At 37.2% G+C, this 26,902-nt stretch overlaps 1 protein-coding gene across 4 annotated transcripts; it reads left to right on the forward strand.

The window, feature by feature from the left end:
• Window positions 1–888: 888 nt before the first annotated feature.
• Window positions 889–26,629, forward strand: LOC131991486 (AN1-type zinc finger protein 3-like). Of its 4 annotated transcripts, none has more exons than XM_059356942.1 (7): window positions 889–1,659; window positions 10,099–10,167; window positions 14,091–14,131; window positions 18,795–18,986; window positions 20,894–20,959; window positions 21,058–21,228; window positions 22,146–26,629. In XM_059356942.1, exons 3-7 carry the CDS (start codon window positions 14,104–14,106, stop codon window positions 22,298–22,300), a joined length of 612 nt encoding a protein of 203 aa, XP_059212925.1. In that variant the 5' UTR covers window positions 889–1,659; window positions 10,099–10,167; window positions 14,091–14,103; the 3' UTR covers window positions 22,301–26,629. The 4 variants fall into 4 exon arrangements, with proteins under 4 accessions (XP_059212925.1, XP_059212926.1, XP_059212923.1 ...); XM_059356943.1 differs by having other exon boundaries at window positions 10,102–10,167; XM_059356940.1 differs by lacking the exon at window positions 10,099–10,167.
• Window positions 26,630–26,902: the final 273 nt, after the last annotated feature.

Below are 26,902 nucleotides of genomic sequence, written 5' to 3' on the forward strand. Positions count from 1 at the left end.
ATAATTTAGCAGCTAAAAGGCTGGATGTATCCCTCGGGAGTTGGTGGAGAACAAAATTGAGCTAAAAGGAGAATAACTTATTGTTTAGATCATGTGAGAAACATTACTGCAAATGAATCTGTCTCTGTCTGCTTAAACTATAAATAGGCAGCTCTTTTCTTACACAACAATATGAACTACCACTAACTATTACACATACAAAACTACATTGTTGATCCAGAGATGCTGTTGAATACCTGTTTTAAAATGAGCATTTAATCATCAATGTGTATTATAGTTGTCGACTGATACAGGTTTTTTAAGGCCGATACCGATTATTTTGACATCAGTCTTAACCGATCCCCGATACGTGCTGCCGATTTTTTTGGGCCGATATTGTCTTTTCTCACTCCATTTACATGATAAAAATGACACAATGATAATAATGTTACACAAGTCTCAAACCATTATGAGCTTTTTATCATCTTTCAGTTCTTAGTTTTGGTTTCCAGCTTCAGCAGATGGATTATTTCAGAGAAAAAAACTTCAATCAACCCATTTTATACTACCTTTCTGGTGCTAAAAATACCGAATCCTGAATAATTTAGCAGCTAAAAAGCCGCCTGTATCCCTCGGGAGTTGGTGGAGAACAAAATTGAACTAAAAACAACTATGAACTACCACTAACTAAAACACATACAAAACATTATTGATCTAGAGATGCTGTTGAATATGTTTAAAATGAGCATTTAATCATCAATGTGTATTATATATCTCCCAAGAGTGTTCCTTTGACAAACCAAGAACACGTAAACCTATGTACTAAACACCACGACCCATATTTTATAGCAAAGTTGTTGTTTTTTTCTCTTGATCCCAAACAGAATTAAGTCTTCCCTGTAATCAGATAAAACGGATTACAGTGGTGAAAGCTAGTCAAACCCTTGCACAGTCCGCCTTTCAAGTCGCTTTAAGTCACTACATCGACACAACGTGCATACTTTACAATAACTATTGTGTTCTTGTCGCGTAATTTTGCATTTACGTGTAGTTTGAGGCACTGTTTTGCCTTCATTTCGTTGGGCAATATTGACATTTCTGGTTTGATGGACGCGTTTCCGGCCCAGCATACTTTGTACCAGCGACGTGTGAATAGGGGTGGTCATTAACAGCAGAGAGGGGAAGGCCTTCCTCGCTGTATTTATTTTGTCTTCGCCCGTACCTTCACACGTCCTTAACCTCGCTAAAATTGTATTTTACCCGTATTTGTGGACGACTAACGGCTTTTTAAGCTTGTAAATGTCGAGTGAAACACCGCGACGCCCCCCCTCTTTTCGCTCGTCGGTGGTACAGTCCGAACGTCCAGCTGATTGCTTTGAGTCAATTATTCCGGTTCAAACTGAGCCGTTTTGTTTGACTTAACGGATGGTTTTTGTAGCCGAAAAGGGCCGCCTCCCTTTTTTAACCAACTTGTGGACTTTAACAGGAAGAGGACGTTTGTGTTTTTGTCTCTAACTTGAGTGTCGGATCGGTTTTTTTCCCCTCATTGAAGGACCAGGCCCCGGACTCATCCCCAGCCTCGCGTCTCCATATCTGGTTTTTGTTGGAAGTCATGGGAGACACTAGTGAACGAAGCAAACCTCCGAGTCTCCCTCCCCGGTGTCCCTGCGGGTTCTGGGGGTAAGTGTTAAACCCGATATAAACTAGATTTAACCCTTTATCTGGAGCTGAAAGCCAAATCCGGATGAAATACCCTCAACGGATTCAACTAGTCCAAACCCATTGTTGTTGTTCTGTGCAGGCCGAGGTGGGGGGTTGGGAAGTTGGCTCATAAATAAACCTCCTGGCTTTGAAAAACTATCTAAATTTCCACTGTTTTCCAACTTTATAACCCAGCTCTCGTCGTTTCTAACGCCGGCTGTTGTTTTTTTTAATCGTGCTACATGGTTTTTTTTAAAGCCAAATTGTTGTATCAGGAGATGACGTACCCGAGATAGAAAATGATTTATTGCCAGCAGGTTCCTTTTAAACCTGCCCCCTTGTTTTACTTTTAGAAGAAAATCAAACAATTACACGTTAAACGCGTCACTTTGGTGATTTTCCTCAAACAGAGCAGCGCTGATAAACCGGTTTCTGAGTTATTTTACACCCCTTTTACATTCGGTCTTGTCAAGTGGTGGATGTGTGTTGCATACCGGATGTGATTCACTGATGTCTCTTGTGTTGCCCCATAGGAAAAATGACTACATCTAAGCTCTTATTTGATTCAACAACGACACCCAAACATGACTAACTGCTTCTCCTTATATGGGTTGTACCAAAACAGCAGAAAAAAGATAAGATTACTGTCGTTTAATCACTAACCACCACAGTCAAACTAACCTTCCTGTTATACTTCATGCATTACACTAATATTAGTGATTTTACGGTGGCAAATAGGGCTGGGCGACATGGACCAAAAGTCATATCCCGATATATTTAGGCTGAATATCGATATACAATATATATATCCCGATTAGGGTTGTCACAATACTAAAATTTTCAACTCGATACCAATACTATAAAAAGAAAATATTCAATACTCCACAAGGATAAAAACAAAGACCCCAACATTTAACTGAAATATTTTTATTCACAAGAAAAATGCAACATGTAAAAATTAACAGAACCACAGGTTAAATATTTATAATACAAAACAGTTGTGCAAAAAGAAACTGCAACTATGATAACAAGCTTCAGATACTCGATACTTTTGAAAATGAGTATTGTATCCGGATACAACGTTTTAGTATCGATACTTTTTTTGAGTATCGTTACTTTTGACAACCCTACGTTTAATCACTAACCACCATAAACAAACTAACCTCCCTGTAATACTTCATGCATTACACTAATATTAGTGCTTTTGGCAAATAGGGCTGGGCGATATGGACCAAAAGTCATATCCCGATATATTTAGGCTGAATATCTATATACAATATATATCCCGATTAGGGTTGCCACGATACTAAAATGTTCAACTCGATACCATACTCAGGAAAATGTTCGATACCACAAGGATAAAAACAAAGACCCCAAAATTTAACTGAAATATTTTGTATTAACAAGAAAAAACGCAACATGTAAAAATTAACAGAACCACAGGTTTAATATTTCTAATACAAAACAGTTGTGCAAAAAGAAACTGCAACTATGATAACAAGCTTCAGATACTCGATACTTTTGAAAATGAGTATTGTATCCGGATACAGCGTTTTAGTATCGATACTTTTTTGAGTATCGTTACTTTTGACAACCCTACGTTTAATCACTAACCACCTTAGACAAACTAACCTTCCTGTAATACTTCATGCATTACACTAATATTAGTGCTTTTACGGTGGCAAATAGGGCTGGGCGATATGGACCAAAAGTCATATCCCGATATATTTAGGCTGAATATCGATATACAATATATATATCCCGATTAGGGTTGTCACAATACTAAAATTTTCAACTCGATACCAATACTCAGGAAAATATTCAATTCTCCACAAGGATAAAAACAAAGACCCCAAAATTTAACTGAAATATTTTTATTCACAAGAAAAATGCAACATGTAAAAATTAACAGAACCACAGGTTAAATATGTATAATAAAAAACAGTTGTGCAAAAAGAAACTGCAACTATGACAACAAGCTTCAGATACTTGATACTTTTGAAAATGAGTATTGTATCCGGATACAACGTTTTAGTATCAATACTTTTTTTGAGTATCGTTACTTTTGACAACCCTACGTTTAATCACTAACCACCTTAGACAAACTAACCTTCCTGTAATACTTCATGCATTACACTAATATTAATGCCTTTACGGTGGCAAATAGGGCTGGGCGATATGGACCAAAAGTCATATCCCGATATATTTAGGCTAAATATCGATATACAATATATATCCCGATTATTGATCGCAAAGTGAGAGCAAATGTTTAGTCAAAGTAAAAGCCAAATAGGATATGGTACAAGTAGTTTTATTTTTAAGCGTTTATTTAAGTGAACATAAATACTTTATAACAGGAGTACCTTTTTTGTTTTAATCAAAGCTCCATAAAGTGCACATTTAAATTAAAAATATCTTAAATAAAACCTGCAGCTTGCCTGGAGCAAGGATCACAGTGAAAATTTGAACTATATCGATATATGGGTCAATGATGACATCTAGCCCAGTGTCAGTTGGTGTAACCAGTGATTCCCCCCCATACAAATCTGATTATATACAGGAAAATAAAAGCGAACTAAAATGAGAAAAAAAAATAAAATCCACTTTAACAAACTTTACATAATTTGTCAAAACTTTAGAAAAAATGGTTGTATTTAGCATATGTTCTGCTCAATATTGACGAAAATGTGTGAATGTAGAAATGGTTAAAAAAAAATGAAGTAATTATATGTATACAATGTAGGTGGATGACATATTTAATATTTATCATTTTTTTGTGGTTGCACCATTTGACGTGTTGCCAACCCTTAATTGTCACCAACTCATATGCAATATGGTCTAATTCCATATCACAATTAAAAATATATAGATATATCGCCCAGCCCTAGTGGCAACCTACTATTGTTGTGCCAAACACAACCAGAAAACTGTCATATGACTTGTCATTTAGCTACCGGCTCCCTCTCCTAAAGCCCCATCCCCCATTGCCTTCATTTTGTGGTTCCCAGTAAGCAAACTGGAACCAGTAGCCCACCTGTCAATGTCAGGTGACACAAATGGCAGCGTTGTGTGTTTATGGCCCCGCTTGCTTCAGCTCAGAATAACACCTGGCCTGGGGCTGCTGGCTGTCCTGTCCCACACAGCCTCCACACACATGTCACTGAAACTCAAGGCCACTTACACAGATACTTGAATAAGGTTAGCATTTTAGAAGGATTAGCTTCAGTAAAGGAGCTGGTTTAAAGCATGGATTGTGGCCCCTTATCCTTCTGGTTTAACCCTCTGAGATCTTCGGCTATTATGTCTGTTAAATAATCTTTAACATGCCATGTTGGTATCAGTTTTTTCAACGTTACCTCACCTATATGTCCTGACAATTAATTTTTAACTTTGACTTACTTGAGCAAAATGTTGAAGCCAAAATAAACTAATAAAACATGAAATCTGATCTTGAAAATTACGTTTCAAAACACATAATTTTAAATATTGCAAATATGAATACAGGTTGCAAATATAATATATGGGTCAGTGACAAATAAGGATTGGCAAGATGTCAAATGGTGTAACCACAAAAACATATTCTAAATACAACCATTTTTTTTCTAAAGTTTTGACAAATTATGTAAAATTTGTTATACACAGTGTTGCAATGTAAACGTGAATTGTATTTTTTTTCTCATTTTAGTTCACATTTTTTTTCCTGTATATAATCAGAATTTTCTGGGAAGAAAATTACTGGTTACACCAACTGACACTGGGTTAGATCACATCATTGACCCATATAACAGGTAACATGAGGATAATCTCTTCTATATTTTTATACTAAATATTTTTGACATTATCTCTGGTTTTACTTGGCCGAATATCATCAAAATAAGAATCTGGCAAGACTCAATGTTGCTTAATTTTTATGTCTTCACATCATGAAGAAGTAATGTGCAGGTGTTTTCATGGACTCTAGAGGGTTAAGCAGGATTTTTGGTAAATTTAAGGTACGGTATGACTGATACAGAGTGCAAACACCTGGCTTTGTACACAGTCGTAAAAGTTTGGAAAATGATTTATTTTAACCGTCATGTTTTCAAGGTAATATGAATTCAGATATACTCCTTGAAAAATGCTTGATTTGCACAATATTCTGGCAATCATTCATGTAAACCTAAAACTCTTCATAGCGAGGTAAGTCCTCTGTTGATTCTTATTCAAAAAAAATTGCTTGCATTAGATAATTATGAGCAAAACATTCAATGAAATGTAATATGAAAAGCTGGTAAAATATACAAATTGATAACTGTGGGTGTAAAGAATTCCATAAACTTTATTTTTTACAACAATTTCAATGTGAGAATGGCTTCAAAGGTCTGGGCATTTTTGTTAAAGGTACCTTGAAAGTGCTTGAATTTTACCCCTTAAAAGGCTGTACAAAGCCTGTAATACTTAATATCAGTCTTAAGTTCTATTTGTGAGACTATTATTCAGTGTTTAACAAAGATATTTCAAGTTATACTAAGACCAGATGTACACAAACATGCTGAAAGTTTACAGGTTTTAATTCCAATCAAAAACTATACCAGGTGATTCAATTGACTAGTACTTCCTCTCTGGGTGGAGCTGTGTTAATCAGTGAAATCAGCTGATTGGAACAATAACCTGAGGAGTTTATAAGAGTAGACTGTAAGAAACTGAAACTCAGATTTGTTTAGGTAGTTTATCAGTGTGGCCTGGCTGATACTTGAGACTGATGTTGATTTTTGAGATGTGAAAAAAATATTGAATAACAAGAAATAGGATAAGGCTGGATGTTGTGTAAAAAAATACAATACTAGTACCAATAACAGCATCCTTAGTGATATAGTTACAAACAGGACCTCATACGATACCTATCATGTAAAAAAAAAAAAGCATTTAGTTATGTGAAATGAATACATGACCCCCTGAACTGCCAACTCTCACAATCAGAAGCCTTTATTGTCATTGCACAGAGTAACAAGTACTAGTACAATGAGATTTGCCATCAACCCGTCCAAACATATACATAAAACACACATATAATATGACAGTGGTGGACAGGGAGACAGAGGTGAAAGAAAATAAATACAGCACAACATGAGGAGAGGAAAGGAGGAAAAAAACTATGCTGTCAACTCTGTCAAATACACTGTGCTGCAGCTGATTGGCTGTGAGCAAAACCATAGAAACCTGGGTACAAAACGGATCGAATGCAGGTATCATTTGACTGGAGAAGTTTTGATACGACTCTTTTACTCGGTTCCCTTTTTCCGTCGATATTTTAAAGGGATCATGTGCTGATATATCAGCAATTGGCTAATAGAACAATATATCTGAGCAAGAAATATTGAAAATACTTGCAGCCTCAGCTCCATACTCTCCCAGGGTTCAAGGTTAAATGCTTTTCTGTTATCTGTGTTTGTTTCTTTCCACTCGGCGTGCTGTTATCTGATGAAGCCGTTATGTTTCAGAACTTAAACAATGTGTTTGACTTAGCTGTGGCACTTTTTCTGTTGCCATAACCTAATATTCCCATCTAGTCTCCCAGGTGGAGGATTACCTGTATTGGAGGATGGGGGGGCCCTCTGTAATACCAGTTGGCTAGAGATCTGTGATACTTTGTGTATTATTATAGTTACACAAAGGAGATTTGGTGCCTCATTTTTTAGGTCACATTCAGGCTCTTTATTTGGTGTCTAGTTTTGTTCCATTAAGTGATTTTACTAAATAAGCCAGTCAGGCTTATTTGAGGTAGTCTGACACATTCTCAGTTGATGTGGTTCTATAATGCAATTTCAACACGGTTCAGTGTCGGCTCCTAAGGCCTCTTTGTTCTGGGAACTATGTTGAGTTTTCTTTATGGAAGCAAATCAGTTGAAAATGAGTCAGTTTGGCTTGTTTTCTGGTAAAACTTGCTTAATGGAACAGGCCCCAGGTCATCCTAATGGTCTCCAAATTAGTTTTGCCTTAAGGAGTACATGGTTTTTATTTGGCATGACTTTTATTTTGAAATTTGCTTGCAGTGTAGTCAAAAGGCAAAGTCCCATTTTGACAGTTGGATTGCGTTATGTGGTTTGTTTTTGTATGAAAACAATCAATGACAGAGATTATGTCCAAATGCATTTTTCTCTGGAAATAAAATGTGAAGAAATAGTGTTTGAGTTTCACTATTCATAGATTTTAAGACCCATACATTTAGTGAATGGGGATAGCCTAATTTGGATAAACTAAAATGGTCAGATTTTGGTTGGACTAACCTCTCCGCAGCACTTTCACATTGGCCTTAAATTTGTGGATTCTGTTGTTCAGTCTCAATTTACAACATGAAGTGATAATGCTAAGAGGCATTATGAATCATAAATCAATAGAAAGGTGCAGGCTGAGGCATAAAGAGGCCACTTAAGAATTTATGCAGAGCAGAAATCCTGGATCCCAAGTGTTATGACTCCATGAATGTGAGGGTCTGCAGAAAAAATGAAATGCAGGAAAGAAATAAGTCATTCTGAGCTGTTGCAGACATGCAGTTGGTTTTCATTAATACAGCTAGTGTCCATTGGGGAACTCATCCATTGATGGTCTTTGGCCAAAAGGCACAGAATGCAAAAGCTCTCCAGCAGCCAAAGCAAGCCTGAAAGCATTAGCGTTAGCTTGACTCAATAAATAGTTGTATGCCATAGTCTACATGCACACTACCAGTCAGTTATGCCATTTTATCTGTACATTTTCCCACAGAGCCAATATGATCAGTTTGTTTCGGTGTAGGTGGCATGCAGAGTTCACAAAATCATCACCCTTCATGCTTTATATTGGTCAGGAATTACTGTTTATCTACACCTGGATAGCAGAAAAAGTCCAACAGTCAAGGAGTAAATGCTATTCTCCCGAAGCCTCTCAGTTTTTTTTGACATTGTGTCAGAGAAATTGTTGATTCAGCTCTCCGGCAGTCCATAAAACTAGAGTTGTTCCAATTCCGATACCAGTATAGGAAATTGCTCCTATACTGCCGAAAATGATGCCATCGGCATCAGCGATACTAGAGTCCAGGCACCGATCGAATAACACGTAATTTATTAAATATAAATATTATTATTTAATATTTAATATTTAATATTATTATTATTATAAATATATTTACTGGTTGGCTCCGTTAAGCTCTGGTACAGTTCTTCTTCCCCGCTCTTAAAACAGTGGCGATGTGCTGCAACCTGCAGCCTGCAAACACATGTATCTTTCAAAATAAGAGCACATAGATGTGTTAGCAGAGTCCACCACAGAATTTACAAGAAGACTGTCAAAATAAAATGCCTTAAATAAAACCTAGAAGAACCTTTATTCTCCTTTTACAATAATTCTCTAAAATATGCAATGATTAAGATGGAATAGTTCATTAGATTGTGTGAGAGGCGCCAAATTTAGGCTTTTAGGTCAAAACTGTTCCAAGTTGCTGTTGCACTACAAGTTAGTTTAAAATAATTGTAAAAATAAATGGCTTGAATCGGCTGTATTTATTCATGTTTTACAAAGGGTTTAACCTGAACCAGGCCTTACCACAATGATAATCATACCACAGTCATGCAGTAGTATGATATTTTTTTACTGGTATCGGATCGGTACTCGGTATCGGCCGATACCCACTGCACAAGTATCGGGAGGGGAAAATTGGTATCGCAACATCTCTACTTAAAACTGTGCTTGGCGGTGTTGTAGTGGGTTGTTCTAGTGTCTAATGTATCTCCAGGATGATAATGACAGATTGCACCAAAGTCTAAGCAATTGTTACTTTGCCCAAGGCCTGTCTTTCTACCAAATTTCATAGGAATCCATTTAGATAATGAGATATCTTGGTGACGCACAGATGGCTGCAACAGGTGGGGGAAAAAAACCTCTTACCTCCTTGGTGGATGTAAAAGAGTCTGTGCAGGCATTAGTCACACAGCTCCTGTAAAAACAACGATCCGAACACCCGACAGACTTCCGGTGTCTGTACCATTGGTAGGGCTCACAGTTGACAGAAATGGCCGTATTGTGGTGGTATGAACATTAAAGAGAGCTCCAGAAAGTGAGAGGGAGACATGACATACCTGTAGGAAAGGTACCGCCAACAACAAAACAAAAAAGAGACAGACAAGTACATTTACACCACAAACACTCAGTGTTTGAATATACTAATAAAACAGTTAAAAGACTGAATCCACCTGAGGTTCGCCAGTTTCTAACTGTCCACCTGATGGTGTCAAAGTGAACTGTTGAACTTAAGGCCACAGGATGTATGACAGTATGTTTAGTCTTTAGAAGTGGCCTAATAAACCTGTTTTATGACAATGCTTTCCCTGTGATGTGGTTCTCTGCCACAGTAAACTCATGGCAAAAAAGTTTTAAAAAAATACTCTGTTTTGAAAATTCTCTAAGTAGGCTGGCTTACTGTGCAGCCATGACTGAAACAGGTGACTGACGGAGGCTTTTGCAGGACCTAACTCTGTAAGTGAAACCTGCATTCATTCCACATCCCACCCCCCTTTGCCCTCAAGGCGTGTGGCCGAACCGCAGCGCCACGGTGGCCATTTTACCACATATCATACTGAGAGTTAGACTCAGCTTGTCATTGTTAGACTTGACTCAACGTTGATCAGACTTTGGCAGTTGTGTTCCATGAAAGGACCAGTGTAATCCGTTTATCATTCGTTCTGTCCATTTCCAAAAATCAAACAATGGAAAATTGTCTGGTTGTTTTGTTATTTGTTTTTTATTATAACACAAAAAAACGGGGAAAAAAGCTTGTTTTTTCATATTTTAATATTAGGCTCAGATCAAAAATACAGAATGGAAAAACGGGCACTAGGAATGAATTTGATTTTAATATTTACGTGATGCGGAAGTTTGACTGCGGGCATTTGCTTCTCCGTAGTCAAACCAGCCGTCCCTATATAATAATAATAATAATATATAATGTAGTGCGGCCATATTGTGAAAACTGAAAACCGCACGTAGACACAACAGATGCATTTTCGGCGCGACGCAATTTGATTATTTCACGTGATGTGTTCATTTAAAGTTGATACTTCATCTCCTCTCTGCTGGTAAGAGTTTTATACTGAAAAAAAGCGGAAAACGAATGACAGTAAAGTGTTTATCCTTCATGTCAGCTCGCTTGGAGCAGTTTCGATGAATTTACCGTAAATATCACAATACGGGCGCACTACATTATATGTTATTATTATTATATAGTGACGACTGGTTTGACTACGGAGAAGCGAATGACGGCTCACTGGACCGCAGTCAAACTTCTGGGTCACGTAAACCCGACCAATTAAATATTAAAATCAAATTCAGTCCTGGTGCCCATTTTTCCATTCCGTATTTTTGATCCGAGCCTATTATATTTATATTAATATTGAAATATGAAAAATCAAGCATTTTTTTTTCGTTTTTTGTTTTATAATAGAAAACAAATAACAAAATAACCAGTCAATTTTTCATTATTAGATTTTTGATTGCCAATTGAAAATGAAAAGACCGAACGATACACAGATTCAGTGTGTCTGCAGGTTTTTTGTTCCAACCAAGCAGGAGCGCACCTGAAACAACAAATCAATTGTGTGAAGACGGTTCTAGGGCCTAGTCCACTATACACCTGTACTTTCAAAATCCTATCCCTTTCTGTGCGTTTTGGTGGATTTTGTCCACATGCAAACTGCTGTAGAGCTTTTGTGAAACTGTTTCTGGCTTGTGCGCGCCCTTATCGTCTTTGTGAGGCGTTACAAATGACGTAACATTTCATGTAATTGCGGACGTGTCAAAAATAATGCTGGCTCTAACCTGCAAACATGACTTTTTGCATGTTTACACATAAATATATAGTTACGGATTGACTATACAGAGGAAAAGAGGTTTCAGAATGCACTGTGGAGCGATTGATGCGTGATTGTATTCAGAAAAATGAGTGTAGAAGGTAGAAGAGGTCACAGGGTCATATTATGTTGTATTCTTGAGGTACAGGTAGGGTTGCAAATGGGTGGTAAATTTCTAGAAATTTTCCATGAGAAGTTAAGCTTGGCATTTTTGGAAATATTCAAAATCCCCCAAAACACATGACATTTCAACAGATTTATTTGAAAGTATAACTTAATCAAGTTTTAATTATTTTTTATTGAGCAATCAATTCTTTCATTGAACAACAAAAACATGAATATTGAGTTACTCATTTTACCCATTCAAAAAATTTGTAAAATGATCCCACCCCTCTCCAAAAATCCCCCAAATTCCCATTCATAATGTGAAATGAAAAAAATGAAAAGAGCCCCCCTCCCTCCAAAAAGGCCCAATCAACATGGGAATGCACTTGCATAAAATCTGGTTGTTTAAGTCAAGATTATGCTCTGTCCAGTCATGGAAAAAATTATTAGACCATTATTTTCTTCAGTTTTTTGTTCATTTTAATGCCTGGTACAACTAAAGGTACATTAGTTTGGACGAATATAATGATAACAACAAAAATGGCTGATAAGAGTTTAATTTAAGAGCTGATATCTAGACATTTTCCATGGTTTTCTTAATAAATAACCAAAACCATTAACAAGAAAACCATGGAAAATGTCTAGATATCAGCTGCTTTTGTTATCATTATATTTTATAGTTGTCCCAGGCATTAAAATGAACAAGAAATTGAAGAAAACAAGTGTGGTCTAATCATTTTTCCATGACTGTACACGGAATGCCCTGCTTAGCCTGCTGCCCCCGCGACCCGGCCCCAGATAAGCGGAGGAAAATGGATATTTTCCAACTTTAAAAAATTCCCAGTATTTTGCAACCCTAGGTATTTGTAGCCTTGTAATAGCTTTTCAGGCATCTGGTTGGCCAACATCTTCTTTGCATGACTGGATATATTGGTGTCTGTTGGTTTGTCTTGCTCTTGGCAGCGCTTCAGGTCTGTTTTTGCATCAGAACGGTTTCACAATGTTAAATCATCAAATGGTACCGGTTTTGAGCTAAACCCAATTTTTCTGACAGTGTAGCTAAACCGTTTCTTGTCTGACTGCAGAAAGATCCAGTAATCTGCCAACATGGCCGACATTTTTGTCTCTCTGCCTGCATGAAGGTGGCTGCAACAATCAGTCTAATGACAGAAAACGAATCAGCAATTAGAACAGTTAAATAATCACATTCATTACAACCATATGCTGCTTTTGTAAGTGAGTTTTAGTGTTCCCATTACAGCCATTTGCTTCCCCGTCTTCTGAGGTTTCCTGTCATCCCGCCTTAAATTTATTGACACAAAGGCCTGATTACCAGAATGACAAACAATAAAAGGGTTGCTGAGATGAAAGATTAGGAGCCATTATAAAAGATGTTATGGTTGACACCCAGGATGTGATATAATTGTCATTTGAGATGTTGGGTAATCAGGATAAGGAGCTCCTGGTGTTTGTTATGGAGCCAGTGGCATAATTCAGAATGGCACATTGCATAAAATTGATATACGGGTTAGGAGCGACGGGGCGGACAAAAGGGTGATTCTCATGAACATGGTACAGAATACATATTTTCTTTGACCCTTTATAACATATACAATCTAAAGTCACTGTTTAATATGAATTTATAATCTATTTTTAAAAAATTAAGGTATTTTCTGACATTTTTAGAGACACTGTGCAAAATTCATTACCGTAACACAGTTTTAAATGAAAAAAACAAAAGTTTTTTTTTCTTGCTCAAGGGTAACTGGTATCACCAAAATGTTTTATTAATTTTATGAAAATATACACCTATTTTAAACGATTCTTTCATTACCGGAACATTTAACCATTTCCATTCAGATTTTGTTCTTTATACATTGTTAAAAACCACTATGTTTGATTATATTCTGTTAAATTATACATTGTTGAACAAATGTCTATTTATTTTTATAAAGTTTATTAAATATTTATTGTTATGAAATTATTTTATTATTATTATTATTTTATCTGGACGCATCACGGTAATGGATTTGTTAATCAAAAATATTTTTTAAAATATAGAAAATATTATTTTAACACAAAACGATGAATTGTGCCTCATTGTGGCTATATTGTTCATTCATATAAAAGTGAAATATATTTAGTTTGATAAAGTATGTCCTTATAATCTTCACAGACATAACTTGGCTTCATGAGAATCACCCAAAACATTTTATTTTGCCAGAAAATGATGCACCATATAATTGATGATAATTGTGCTTTATTTGTGTATTGTTTGCCTTAATTTTCAACATCTCTTTTGTCTTTAATGCCATGTTTTTTTCTTTATATAAACATGTTTGTATCTTAAAAGTCCGTGTGGTGAAAATAGTTTTAATGATGGAAGGAGAGACAGAGTTGGATGTCTGTGGAGGTCACTGACATTAATTTTCTCTCCGGTCTCCTCAGGTCCAGTGAAACCATGAACCTCTGCTCCAAATGTTTTGCTGGTAAGTTTTCTCTCCAAACACCACACAGAAATACTCTCCTGTTCACTGGCAGGTGACCAGCTGCTATTTGCTGTTTGCTAAAATGGTACAACAAATACATTTAACCCTTTGATGCACAACATTGGTCTAAAGTGACCCAGTGACAGAGTTTTTATGTTCTATATCTTTGCAATAAATTATTTTCATCATTCAGTATTCCAGGTTTTCCTCAATTAGTTTGTTTTTGATCATCATACATCCTAATTTTATGTTTTCCTTTATTCATTTTTTTTAATAAAATCCCTTTTTGTGTCACTACTCTTCTAATGCATGGGTCAAAAATGACCCAAATCCATTTTTTTAGCTAAGTAGCTTGCTAAGCTAACAACTTAGCTAACTTCTTGGCTAAGTAGTTAGCTAAGTAGCTTGCTAGGCTAACTTCTTGGCTGAGTAGTTAGCTAAGTAGCTTGCTAAGCTAACTACTTAGCTAATTTATTGGCTAAGTAATTAGCTCAGCAAGCTACTTAGCCAAGTAGTTAGCTATGTAATAATACAAAAACTGTTTTTCTTCCTAAAGTATGAGAGGCAAAATGGAAATAATGATATGTTGTTATCAAAAACAAGACATTTAAAGAATACTTGGAATATTCAATCATAAAATAAGTTGATATCAAAAGATAGAGCACAGAAACACACAGCAGCATTAAATAACAAGGGAAATGAATGAGACCCATGTTGTGCATCAAAGGGTTAAAGTAGAGCAGCGTTTGAAGCCTGTAAGGAAAATAAATGAAGGAAACAGCTTGTTGATGCCTGTGAGTATATCAGCATGTTTGTGCTTCTCTAGCCTTGAGGGCTTCACCTGTAAATGAACAATTCCTGCTGGAGTTAAATGATGCAACGGATCAGATGTGTGCTGGTTTATTAGAATATTATATTCAGACCAGAAGACAACATTGAATTTCATGTCTCCTACTGCTGCCAGGGGAAAAATCACCACATTTTACTTTTACATTTTAATCATTGTGGCCTTGTATTTCACTGCAATGTATAAAATATATAAAAGTCCTGCAGCTCTATGGAAACCAAACAATCATGGCAAGAAGTAGAAATAATTTAAAAAATGATTTTTTTTCATCAGAATAACACCGCTATTATGACATACATCTTATATAAAACACTTTTGCCCACAAGTTGGAAAATATGGGTCTCCACATGCCATATATAGATATACTTGAAGTATTGTCATGTTTCCAGCCTCTCCTGTCCTCTCCTCTCAGCTCTGTGTAAACAGATTCTCAGTGAATATTTGTCACGTGACCGTTGGTCTCAGCAGAATCAATCATGTCTTCACAGTGTCTCTGAGGAGCAGAATTTCATGTTTTAAACAGGATCTGGTTGATGCAAACAGTTAATTTCTGGCTCTTCAAACCTGCCTCCAGGATGGGGCTCAGAGGGTTAACCCATTTAGGCCTAAAACACTTAAGACACACTAAAAATGCCTGTAAAACCTCTGGGCGATTTTAAAATAACCTCCTAAAACCTGAAGTATTTCTGGAAATTCAACAGAAGTGTCAACTCTTCCTACCAGATAATAGAATTTTCAGCCTCTGTAGCAGATAGAAATGAAATTCAAAAAGTATTTGAGAGCTTATAACTGTTATCTGAGCTCCCTCCGCTATAGTCGTCTTCCACCATGATTTCAAAGTTCTGAAAAAGTCCCATGTTGCATTGCACTCCCACATGTATTCTCATATTTGTCTTTTTTTAGTCATTTTGCGTCTTTTTTTTGGTGATGATTTCAAAGTTCTTGAAAAGTCCCATGTTGCATTGCAACACTCCCACATGTATTCTGATGCATTTCATTGGCCAAGAGACAATAGGTGGAAAAAACTACAAATACTACAAAACGACGTATCCGATTTCCCGGCTTTAATGGTAGAAAAACGAACATCGCCCCCCGGTTTTAATGGTAGAAATGCGGTAATGCTTTCCCGCCTTAAATGGGTTAAGGCTAGGTGTGCCAGCTGATTTCGTTAGGAATGCTAACTATGCTAGGAAGTCACTGTAGGAAAATGGAAGACAAGGAAAAGACTCTAAAATAAAGCAGCCACCATTGGGAGAAAAAACTTTAGGCCTGCAAAAGAAAGACATGGTTTAATTAAATGAAACAATAATCTCGATCTGTGTTGAGAATTAATGTCAGAATCAGCCGAGCAAAACGGAGCAATTAATCTTCTGGTTACTGCATCGAGTTTCCAGAACATGACGCGTGTCTAAAGAGTAAAAATGCCCAATTAACGTTGGAAAATGTCAAGTTGTGCATAAAGTTTCGTCAATGGCTCCTCCAGTCTGGTTGGTGGAGGATGGGTTCAGGGTGCGCTGCAGCTCTGTCGGTGGCCATGGCAACGGCTGAGTACGGCAGACAGCGAGGACCTAAGGGCCCGGCTCCGAGTCTAGCATCACACACGCTCAGAATAGACTCGATACACATGAGTAATGGAGGCTGGGCAGAAGTGGGTTAGTCCACATGGAGGAGAAAGTGAAATCTAGGCTGACCTCGCTCACCCTCCCTGGAGGGAGAGAGGAGACGATCTCCCTGTGGATCGATAGCGTCTGAGATTATAGCGAGGTGAGAAGTGCAGCTTCAAGGTGATCACGTCTCGCCAAATCATGTTTCACTTGTCAAAGTTAACTTCTAGTCACATGAGAGCACATGCTGTTTAAAAACTTTAGAATCGTGCACATTGAGAGAGTCTTAAACTTTTTTAAAGGCATTCTTTGGGGCTTTGGATCTATTTTTATCAGACAGATGATGGTAGAGAGATGACAGGAGAGAAGGAAAGAGAGAAAAGGCTTGTTTTTTGTTCATTTTGTACATTATTTCTTACTAAGAAGTAAAAAATAGCAAAAAAAAAACACCTGAAAACTGTCCATGGCAACTCACTAGGACCCAAGGAGACATCTTCAAGTATTTTTGGCGGACCATCAGTGAGAATAAAATTTGACTTAAAAGAAACTTTGGATATTAATTCACAAGAAAAGTTAAAAATCTTCTCACAGGCATCTTTTAACATGCACATGATGCCCATTAAGCACTGAAACCGTCACATCCACCATGTTTAGGCAATCAAAAGTAAAACAGATTTTAAGGAATATGGAAAATATAACATAATTTATAATATTAAAAGACTTGAAATAAAAAATTACCCATGTGCACATTTTATTTTTTTATTTTCAATGATTGGTTTGTTTTTGTGTCTTCCAGTTGTGTTCAGTTTTAATTAATTTAACGGGTATAAAAAGTATATAAATGTGCAATACAAGCTGAAGTCTAAAAATATGGAAAAAGAAAACTGCAATAAAGTCTGTTAGATTTGGTAGGACCTCCATATGCATAAACAGTTATATCGGCCACGAGGACCAGATAATTATCAGAACTGGTTTTTAAAAATCCATATCATGCATCCCTTAAAATATAAAATTTACCTTAAATATATTAAGGTTTTATACTTAAAAATATACCTTCATAGACGGATAACAAGAAGCTAGAACCAGTGATTAATTTCCAATTAATTGTTTCAGTTCCAGTTGAAATGATCCTTTGCATGATGTCCCTGTTAACTGGTCCAGAACGCAGAAACTTGGCTTCTTACCCCGATTTTAGCTTCTCTGCACTGGCTCACTGTTTGTTTTAGGATTGATTTTAAGACTTTACTGATCACTTTTAAAGTTTGTTTAGCTCTGGCTCCTAGCTATTTATCAGTTATTAGTTATAATTGAGTTATTTATGAGTTATTAATTCCGTACCAGCCGACAAACGTCCTTAGTTCCTCGGGTGGCGTCCTTCTAACTGTTCCAAAGTCTAAACTAAAACCAAAATGAGACAGGCTTTCGCCACCAGAGCTGTAACTTCTTCTAAATCACTTCTTAAAACCAACTTTTGTAAACTTGCTTTTGTGTAATGCTTTCTATCTTAACAGTCATTTTTACTTTACTTGTTACTGTTCGATGAGTTGGATTTTGATCGTTTTTTTGACAAAAATATCATTTGAATCCTCTAAAGCAGCTGATCGCCAACTATTGCTGGAGTTTTTTTGGATGCACCAACAAGGACGGAGTTTTCTAAACTTTTCTTAGCTTTATTGACTTGTAGCCCAATTTGTGACGTCAAAAGATGAAGTGGCTACATGTTTACTGTTTCAAGTCTTTTTCTAAAAGTGGAAATAAGAGATAAAGACGCCACCAAGGAACCCTGTAACATGATGTTAGTACACTGATCCAATCTGTAATCATTTCACAGTAAGGAAAACCAACAACAGATATATATATAACATATGAGGCTTGTGTTTCCTGTTGGAGACAGTTTGGGTTAAATTACATATTCAGACATAAACGCCTTGCAAGATACATCTTTATTATGTAAAAATATCAATAATGTTAGCCTTCTTGGTCTTACAAGAGCCTATTTTTTACACATATGCACTTGTTCCATGTAACCTGTTATTACAGACGTGCTGTGAGGAGCTCCGGGCTGTGTGGCACCATAAACAGTCCACATTTGGCTGTTTTGACTCAGTTTCTGTGTCGTCTCTCTTCTCTTCCTCCCTCTGTGTCCGTCTCTATCTGTCTCCCCGTCCTATTTTTCCTCTCTGCTTGCTTTTCTCGCTGTCCTTGACCACAGACATCCAGAAGAAGCAGCCAGGGGAGGACTGCACCTCCAAGCCCATCCAAAGCACTGGGAGTAGCCAATCGCCAGTCTTCAGTAGCGAGACGAGCAGTAGCAGTAGCCAATCCCTCTTGTCGTCGCCGCCCTCCAGCTCCGAGCCGCCGTCAGCCGAAGAGCCCTCGCCCACGTTCCCCAGCACGAGGGAAGGTAGGATCGGACACTGTTTTCTGTTTTTTTTTGTCCACATGAAAGAAGAAAAATGCTTGTAAAAAAAGGGCAGAAACAAACTTTTGATTCTCCAATAAAGTATTCATCAAAGAAGTGATAAATATAGCTGTTGTTGTCTGCAACAAGCTGAAGAATGGACTGTTTATTCTTTGTATTTAAATATGTTGTGCTGCTTACCCCTAGGGCTGGGCGATATGCACCAAAAGTCATATCCCGGTATATTTAGGCTGAATATCCTCCAATATATATCCTGATATTTTTATCAAAAAGTGAGAGCAAATGTTCAGTCAAAGCCAAATATGACATGTTACAAGTAGATTTATTGAAACCGTTTATTGAGGTGAAAATAAATACTGTATAACAGGAAAAAAAATCAAAGCTCCATAAAGTGCACATTTAAATAAAAAAGTATCTTAAATTATAAATAAATATAGCCTATGAAATAAAATAGGCCAATATTTTTCTGAAGTAAATATATTTTTATGAGAAAAGAATACGAACATTACAAAATAACTAAATATGACAAACCCTACTAAGGGCATAATTTATATATGTAATGAAAGGGGAAAAAAATGGAACTATATTGATACATGCGATAAGGTCTTGTTCCACATCACATTTAAAAGTACATCGATATTTTTTTTTATATCGATATATCGCCCAGCCCTACTTACCCCTCTGAACTGAGATTGAAACTTAAGTTTTCTTTATGAGATCGCCAAAAATACACCTTTTATAATAGAAAGAAACTGTAAAAACAGGCATTATTGTCAAAATTTGAACTTTCCGACAGTCCTTGAATGGATCATTGATTAAGAAAGTTACCTACTACATCAAGGAAGTACATTTTTGCTGCAATTCTCCCAACAATAGCTGAGTTTCAGACGACACCAGCAGTGTTTCTGTGTACATATATCAGTAGTATGATGTCTTTGTGCTTGTACAACTGGTGCCACCTCAAACTTTCCGCTGCAGCCTTCTCTGTCTATCTGTCTTCAGTGGTACAATCACAATGAAGATACAGGAATGAGTCTGTAATGCTCCCAGTACAAAGTGACACATGGTACTGGTGTAACTGGACCTACAGTGAAGAGAATAGACAACAATAGACAGTCGAGAGCAAATGTTTCTCAGTGAAAGCGTCAAGTTTTTAATCTGAACGGCCCGTACGTTCACCATGTACTTGTATCTTATCGAGTCACTGTTATTGAGCCTGTTTTTCATATTGTATCTTTTTATCATAGCAATAAAAAATGAAATGGAACAAGATAATTCAGTTATGTTCACTACATGTTCAAAGATTATTATAGGAACATTTATTGTGTCACTTAATTGGGCTTTTGGACACATTAATGCCTGGTTCACACTGCATGACTTTAGCTGTGATTTTCCACTTGGTGACATGTTTTTGAAGCTTAACATGCGTGTTTGTTGATGCATGAATGAACAACACATTTGAAGTGTCAGTCCTGTGGTGAGAAAACCATCAGTTTTCCAGTGTGAGCTGGACATAAGTTTCTTTAAAAAGTATTTAAGTTATCTAATAATCTAATGGCTAAATAATATTTTTTTTTTGCCTTAATCTTCTTTGTTTCATCAAAAAAGGACTACTGTCAGCCCTGAAATATTAGTCAATGAAATAAAAAAAATGAAAGAATCTTGATATAGGACACATTTACAGCTGAAATTAAGTCACCAGTCTTTTCTGACAAGTGGAACAAAAATTCTGTGCTCTAAATAACAGAAAAAATGAAACCCAATGATTATTTTCCTTAAAGGATGGTGCATCAGCACAAGAAGTATTTTGTCATTTTATCACAACATGGATTTATGGTGCTGGAAGAGAACGATTCATATCTCACACGTCTCTTCTTTCCCCTCTGCAGGCATGTCGTCCACAGAAACAGCCCAAGGCACACTCTGCACACCCACAAAACGTCCACGAGAATCAGGTACGCTCCACACTTTCCTTTACTGCCGGCTGCTCTGTGTGGCCCCGTCTTGCTCTGAATACCGACTCTAAACTCTGTTGTGTGTTTTTTATTTTCAGCGTCGGGCTCGGAGAGCGAGGCGACGCCGGAGAAGCGGCCACGGACAGATGAGAAGGAGGGGAGCAGCGAGGAGGCCCGCGGGACGCCCAAGCAGAAGAACCGCCGGCGCTGCTACCGCTGCCAAACCAAGCTAGAGCTGGTGCAGCAGGAACTGGGCTCCTGTCGCTGTGGTCAGTACAACACACTACATCACCAACACACTACATCACTAACATACTACATCACTAACACACTACATCACTAACACACTACATCACTAACACACTACATCACTAACACACTACATCACTAACATACTACATCACCAACACACTACATCACCAACACACTACATCACCACCACACTACATCACCAACACACTACTCACTAACACACTACATCACCAACACACTACATCACCAACACACTACTCACTAACACACTACATCACTAACATACTACATCACCAACACACTACATCACCAACACACTACATCACCACCACACTACATCACCAACACACTACTCACTAACACACTACATCACCAAAACACTACATCACTAACACACTACATCACTAACACACTACATCACCAACACACTACATCACCAACACACTACATCGCTAACGCACTACATCACTAACGCACTACATCATGAACGCACTACATCACGAACACACTACATCACTAACTGTCCCCTGTTGAATTTCTCTTATCTGAAAAACTGAATCTACATAAAGGTGCTTCTCAATACATTAGAATATGATGTAAAAGTCCATTTCCAGTAGTTCAAGTCAAACAGCTCCAACCAAGTATTGAGTCATATAGATGGACATACTTTTCAGAGGCCAACATTTCCATATTAAACATACTTTTTAAAATTGGTCTTTTGTAAAAAAAATGTTGTGATCAATTTTGTATTGTGTTTTTATTATTTTTGAGTATTGATACTTTTGACAACTATATATATATATATATATATACATATATATATATATATTAGTTAACAGTAGAGGTTCGGCTCTAAAGCCTATATTTGCTCCCCTAAACGGGACATTTAACGGGGTCATTTCTCTCACCTCCTTGTTTCCTCTCCTCCTCCCAGGCTATGTGTTCTGCATGCTCCACCGTCTCCCCGAGCAGCACGACTGTCTGTTCGACCATCTGGGCCGCGGGCGCGAGGAGGCCGTCCTCAAGATGGTGAAGCTGGACCGCAAGGTGGGCCGCTCGTGCCAACGCATCGGGGAGGAGTGCTCCTGATCGGCCACGCCGCCACGCCGTGACCAGCCATCCAGTTAGAGAAGAGGCGCTTATAAAGAGGAGGAGGGAGGAAGAGGAGGAGAGCTGGGAGGAATGACAAATGGGGTGACGGGTGGGAGGGGGGGAAGGGAGGGATCGGGGGGGGGGAAGAAGAGGAAGAAGGGGAGGAGTAACATCCTGCATCCGACCCGACAATTCTGGATCTGAGCTTTGACGCCCTGTCGACGTCCTGATTTCCCGCGTGGAGCGTCTGTTCGGACGAGGCTCTGGACGGGGCCGACGAGGAGGGGGAGGGGCCTCCTGTTCTGCGGAGCCACGTTCAGTATCGCATGTTCACACACACAGCCTTAACCCCGCCCCCCCCCGGTCTCCAGAGGGAGGAACGCCGCTGAGACGGATCCAGTTCATTACGCACACGTTTCTTGCCACGTCTCCTCCTCTTTTTTTTTTTTTTTTCCACTACGGGAAGTTATGGAACTGTCGTAGCGTTGGGCTGAACTTTGGATTTGCAATTTTTTTTCCCATTTCTCGGTCGCGGGTGAGGGGTCCACCAGCTCCGACCCACGGCCACTCCTCAGGTCGTCATAAAGGGGGTTGGAGTATCAAACCTTGTAACCCCACCTTCCTCTTCTTCTTCTTCTTCTTCTCCTTTTTTGTTTTCTTCCACCATCAGTGAGGTCCATGTGCAGCATCACTAACCGTGTGTGGTTGTGCATGGTGCCAACAGTGTATTTGTGCAGGTTTGAGTGTGGTAACGTGAGGCAGTCTAAGGATTCTGTCCCGGTTTGATTTTTATTTTTTTTTCTCTCGTGTGGCCGTCATGGTGATTCGCTCCGTTTTTACTGCTTGACCACGGCGTCGTGGAGGACAATACAGCCAATCCCTGCCTCTGCTCACACCGACTGTTGACATATAAATACAAAAAAATGAAAAAAAACCACACTAATGGACAAGAATCACTCGGTAAATCCTCTGTGTAGCAGATCCTCTTCTCCCTCTTTTACCTCCCTTTTTTTCTCCCTAATTCACTGAGTAGTCCTGTTGTTTTACATTAAGGGGAACACGACTGAATTTTTGTATTCAAACGAAGACTTCCTCGCCGAAACGCCATGTGTTCATTTAGAAAAGGTTATCGCCGAGGGTCTCTGAGGTAGAGGGCTAAATTGAATGCATAAATTACGTACTACCCCTTTAAATTGTTCCATAATTTATTTCTTATTTTAATTTCTTTTGTGGGTAGAATTAGGTGTCATTTGATTTTCAGATCGAGGGGAAATAATTCTTAAAATTTCCTTTTTTTTTCTGCATTGATTGCTGCCCGTGGGGCGTTTTTACTTAATCAATAATAGATTTGTCCCACAGTTTGAATCAGTGATGTCATATTGATACAAAAATGAACCAAAAGCTGGTTTATTTAAAAGCAGAAATACCTGGACACTTCAGTTTAGATAAAAAATAAACTTTATCCAGCTGTTTTTTTCTTGTTTCTTTTGACATCACAGATTCAAGCTGCTTCCAGTTAACCTCGGCTGCTTTTGGCTGCAGAAATAATCCTTATAATAACCTTTTTGATGCACAACATGGGTCTAAAGTGACCCGTCTGAGTTTTAAAGATCTATATCTTTGCAATAAATGAATTTAATCATTGAGTATTCCAGGTTTTCCTCAATTAACTTGAGAAAAAAAACATTTTTCTTCATAAAATGTGAAGGGAAAAATGGATGGAAATAATGGTCTGTTGTAATAAAAAAAACAGTATATTCAAAGGATACAAAGCTGCAACACTTATTCAATTAATCAAACAATAATCGATTATTAAATTAATCGTCAACTATTTTGATAATCGAATAATTGTTTGAGTTTAAAGACAATAAGTCCAAATTCTCTGATTTCAGCTTCTTCAGTGTGAATATTTATGGTTTCTTTGTTCCTTTATGACAATAAACTGAATATATCTTTGGTTTGTGGACAAAACAAGAGATTTGGGAAACACTGTGTGATATTTTTCAACATTTTATTGACCAAACAACTAATCGATTAATCGTTCGAATAGTCGATAATGAGAATAATCGTTACTTGCAGCCCTAAAAGATTACTTTGAATATTCAATCATGAAATAAATTGATTTCAAAAGATAGAGCAAAGAAACACACAGCAGATTGAAATAACATGGGGAATAAATGCGGGTCATTTTTTGACTCGGGTTGTGCATCAAAGTGTTAAATTGAGTGGTTTTCCCTTTTTTTCCCCTCATTATTTCCTTCCTTATTGTTTCAATTAGCCTCCACAGTCTGACTGCTTGGACTTTGTGCTGTGCATATTGTTCAGTTTCACACCTCTCTTCCTTTTTTATCTCCCCCTCTCCTTTTAAAGGTGAATTTTACCAAAATCAACTTTGTTTTGTTTGCAGAAACTTCCTTTTTAAATTAATTTTTGTTGTTGTTTGTTTTGGCATTTAGCACTCACTGTAGGTGCATTAAAAGTTTGGGTAACACTTTATATTAAGGAACACGTATTCAACATGAATTAGTTGCTTATTAGCATGTAAATAAGTAACGGCTCTTAATTAGTCATTATTAAGTAGTTATTAATGCCTTATTCTGCATGGCCTTATTATACAACCAGTAAGCCATTAACTAAGAGTTTTCCCTCAATAACCTCAGAATTATTGCTAATTAGTAGTAAGTAAGGAAGTTGTTGTATATGAGTTATGATCTTAATATGCTTTACTTTGTATGGACTTTATAAGTCTCTACATAGCGTTGAACGAAACCATGGAAACGGCAATTTTAGGTGATTGTGGGTTATTGACATTACAATCTACCATGCTGGTTGTATTATAAGGCCATGCAGTATAAGGCACGGTACTTTAATAATGACTAATTAACCCATTTAGGCCTAAATCTCTGGGCGATTTAAAAAAATATATACATATATTTTGAGAATAAAGTTTACGAGATTAAAGTGGCAAATCTACGACAAAAAAAAGTGCAGATTTACGAGATTTAAAGTGGTGAATCTGCGAGAAAAAAAGCTGCTTTTTTCCCCACTTTTTTTTGTAAATCTGCGACTTTTTTCGCACAGATTTGCCACTTAAAAAGTCGCAGATTTGGGAGATTTATTCTTGTAGATTTGCCACTTTAATCTCGTAAATTTGCAACTTTTTTCTCGAAATATTTCCCGGGTTTGTATTTTTATTCATACTTGCCCTAATATGCCGTCATAGTCAAGTTCTCCTCCTACAAGTCACTGAAGAATAACCCTGTTTGTACGACAACTAAATTTACGTGTGCTTCTCATATATAAGGTGCTTTAAAAAAAGACATTCAGACATTACGCATATGTAATAAGTAGTCTAAAAAGATAATAAATAGTTTAAAGGTAAAGGATAAAGTGATGATGTATGCAGATGATGTGGTGTTGTCTATTTAGGGTTGCTGTGGGAAAGAGACTATAATAAATATAATAATAATAATAATAATGACTCAATTGACCTCGATTTGCAATATAAAAATGAAACATTTTGCAAAAAGTCTTGTAATATCCTCTGTTAACACTTCCAGGAGTGCCCTATAAAGGGTTAAGAGCCAATATGTTACTTATTTGCATGTTAATAAGCAACTAATTAATGTTGAATATGTGTTCCCCTAATATAAAGTGTTACCAAAGTGTGTTTAATCCAGGTACGGACTCTCTTTATGAAATGTGCTCTGCAGCATCACGTGAAATGCAACTTAATGATGTTGAATTGTATATTTTGGAGAAACACGAAGCAGTTGTTTTTTGTTTTTTTGCAAATGAACTTTGGGAAAAGTTGATTCAGGTGGAGAGCTTCTAACCAGACACCACTTAACTATGCTAACCCTCATGCACAAGTTATCGTTTCTCCTCCTCACCTCTCCACAACCCGGCTCGTCTTTTCCAACGAGAACTCAGCGAGGGATAAAAGGGAGCTCGGGCTGGTTCTTATTTCGATATTTTGGAAAAAAAACGTGTTCCTTTTTTTTTTTTTTTTTGAGTGCTAATGAGAAATGGAAGAAATGGAATATCTTTCTGTACCTTTTTAGAGAAAAAAATTATTTAACCTTATATCAGTTTGAGTTACTTACACCCTAGCATAGAGTGGCATATTTAGTTAAATGTATAAAAAAAAAAGCAAGAACATAATTCTGTCCTATTTTCTCCTTTTAATTTTATCGTGTTCCATTTTCTGCTAAGGAAAATAAACTGGATTAGAGGATGTGTTGTGTGTGTGTGTGTTAATCTGTTTCTTTTGCTCATATTAATATTTGTTTGACACTGAAAATAAATCAACAGAATAAATCAAAATATCAGAGTTCATTATTAAAAGCTGAAATGCCACGTAGAGTTAATAAACGTGAGTCTGAAAACATCATTTTCCTTTTTCCTGCAGGGGTTTTGTGAGATTCGACCACATTTTGATATGAAAAAAACAACAAATATATATGTAAATATGTTTGATATGTTGTATAATAACTCATGCATCTGTATGAAGAAAGCCTACAAGATTCATAAAGTAGCAGGATTTGTCTGTAATATTGCTGATTGAGTGTAAAAATCAGTATTTTGGAGCTTTAGCAG

Source organism: Centropristis striata, chromosome 18 (genome assembly GCF_030273125.1).
Source record: "Centropristis striata isolate RG_2023a ecotype Rhode Island chromosome 18, C.striata_1.0, whole genome shotgun sequence".
NCBI classification, from domain to species: Eukaryota; Metazoa; Chordata; class Actinopteri; order Perciformes; family Serranidae; genus Centropristis; species Centropristis striata.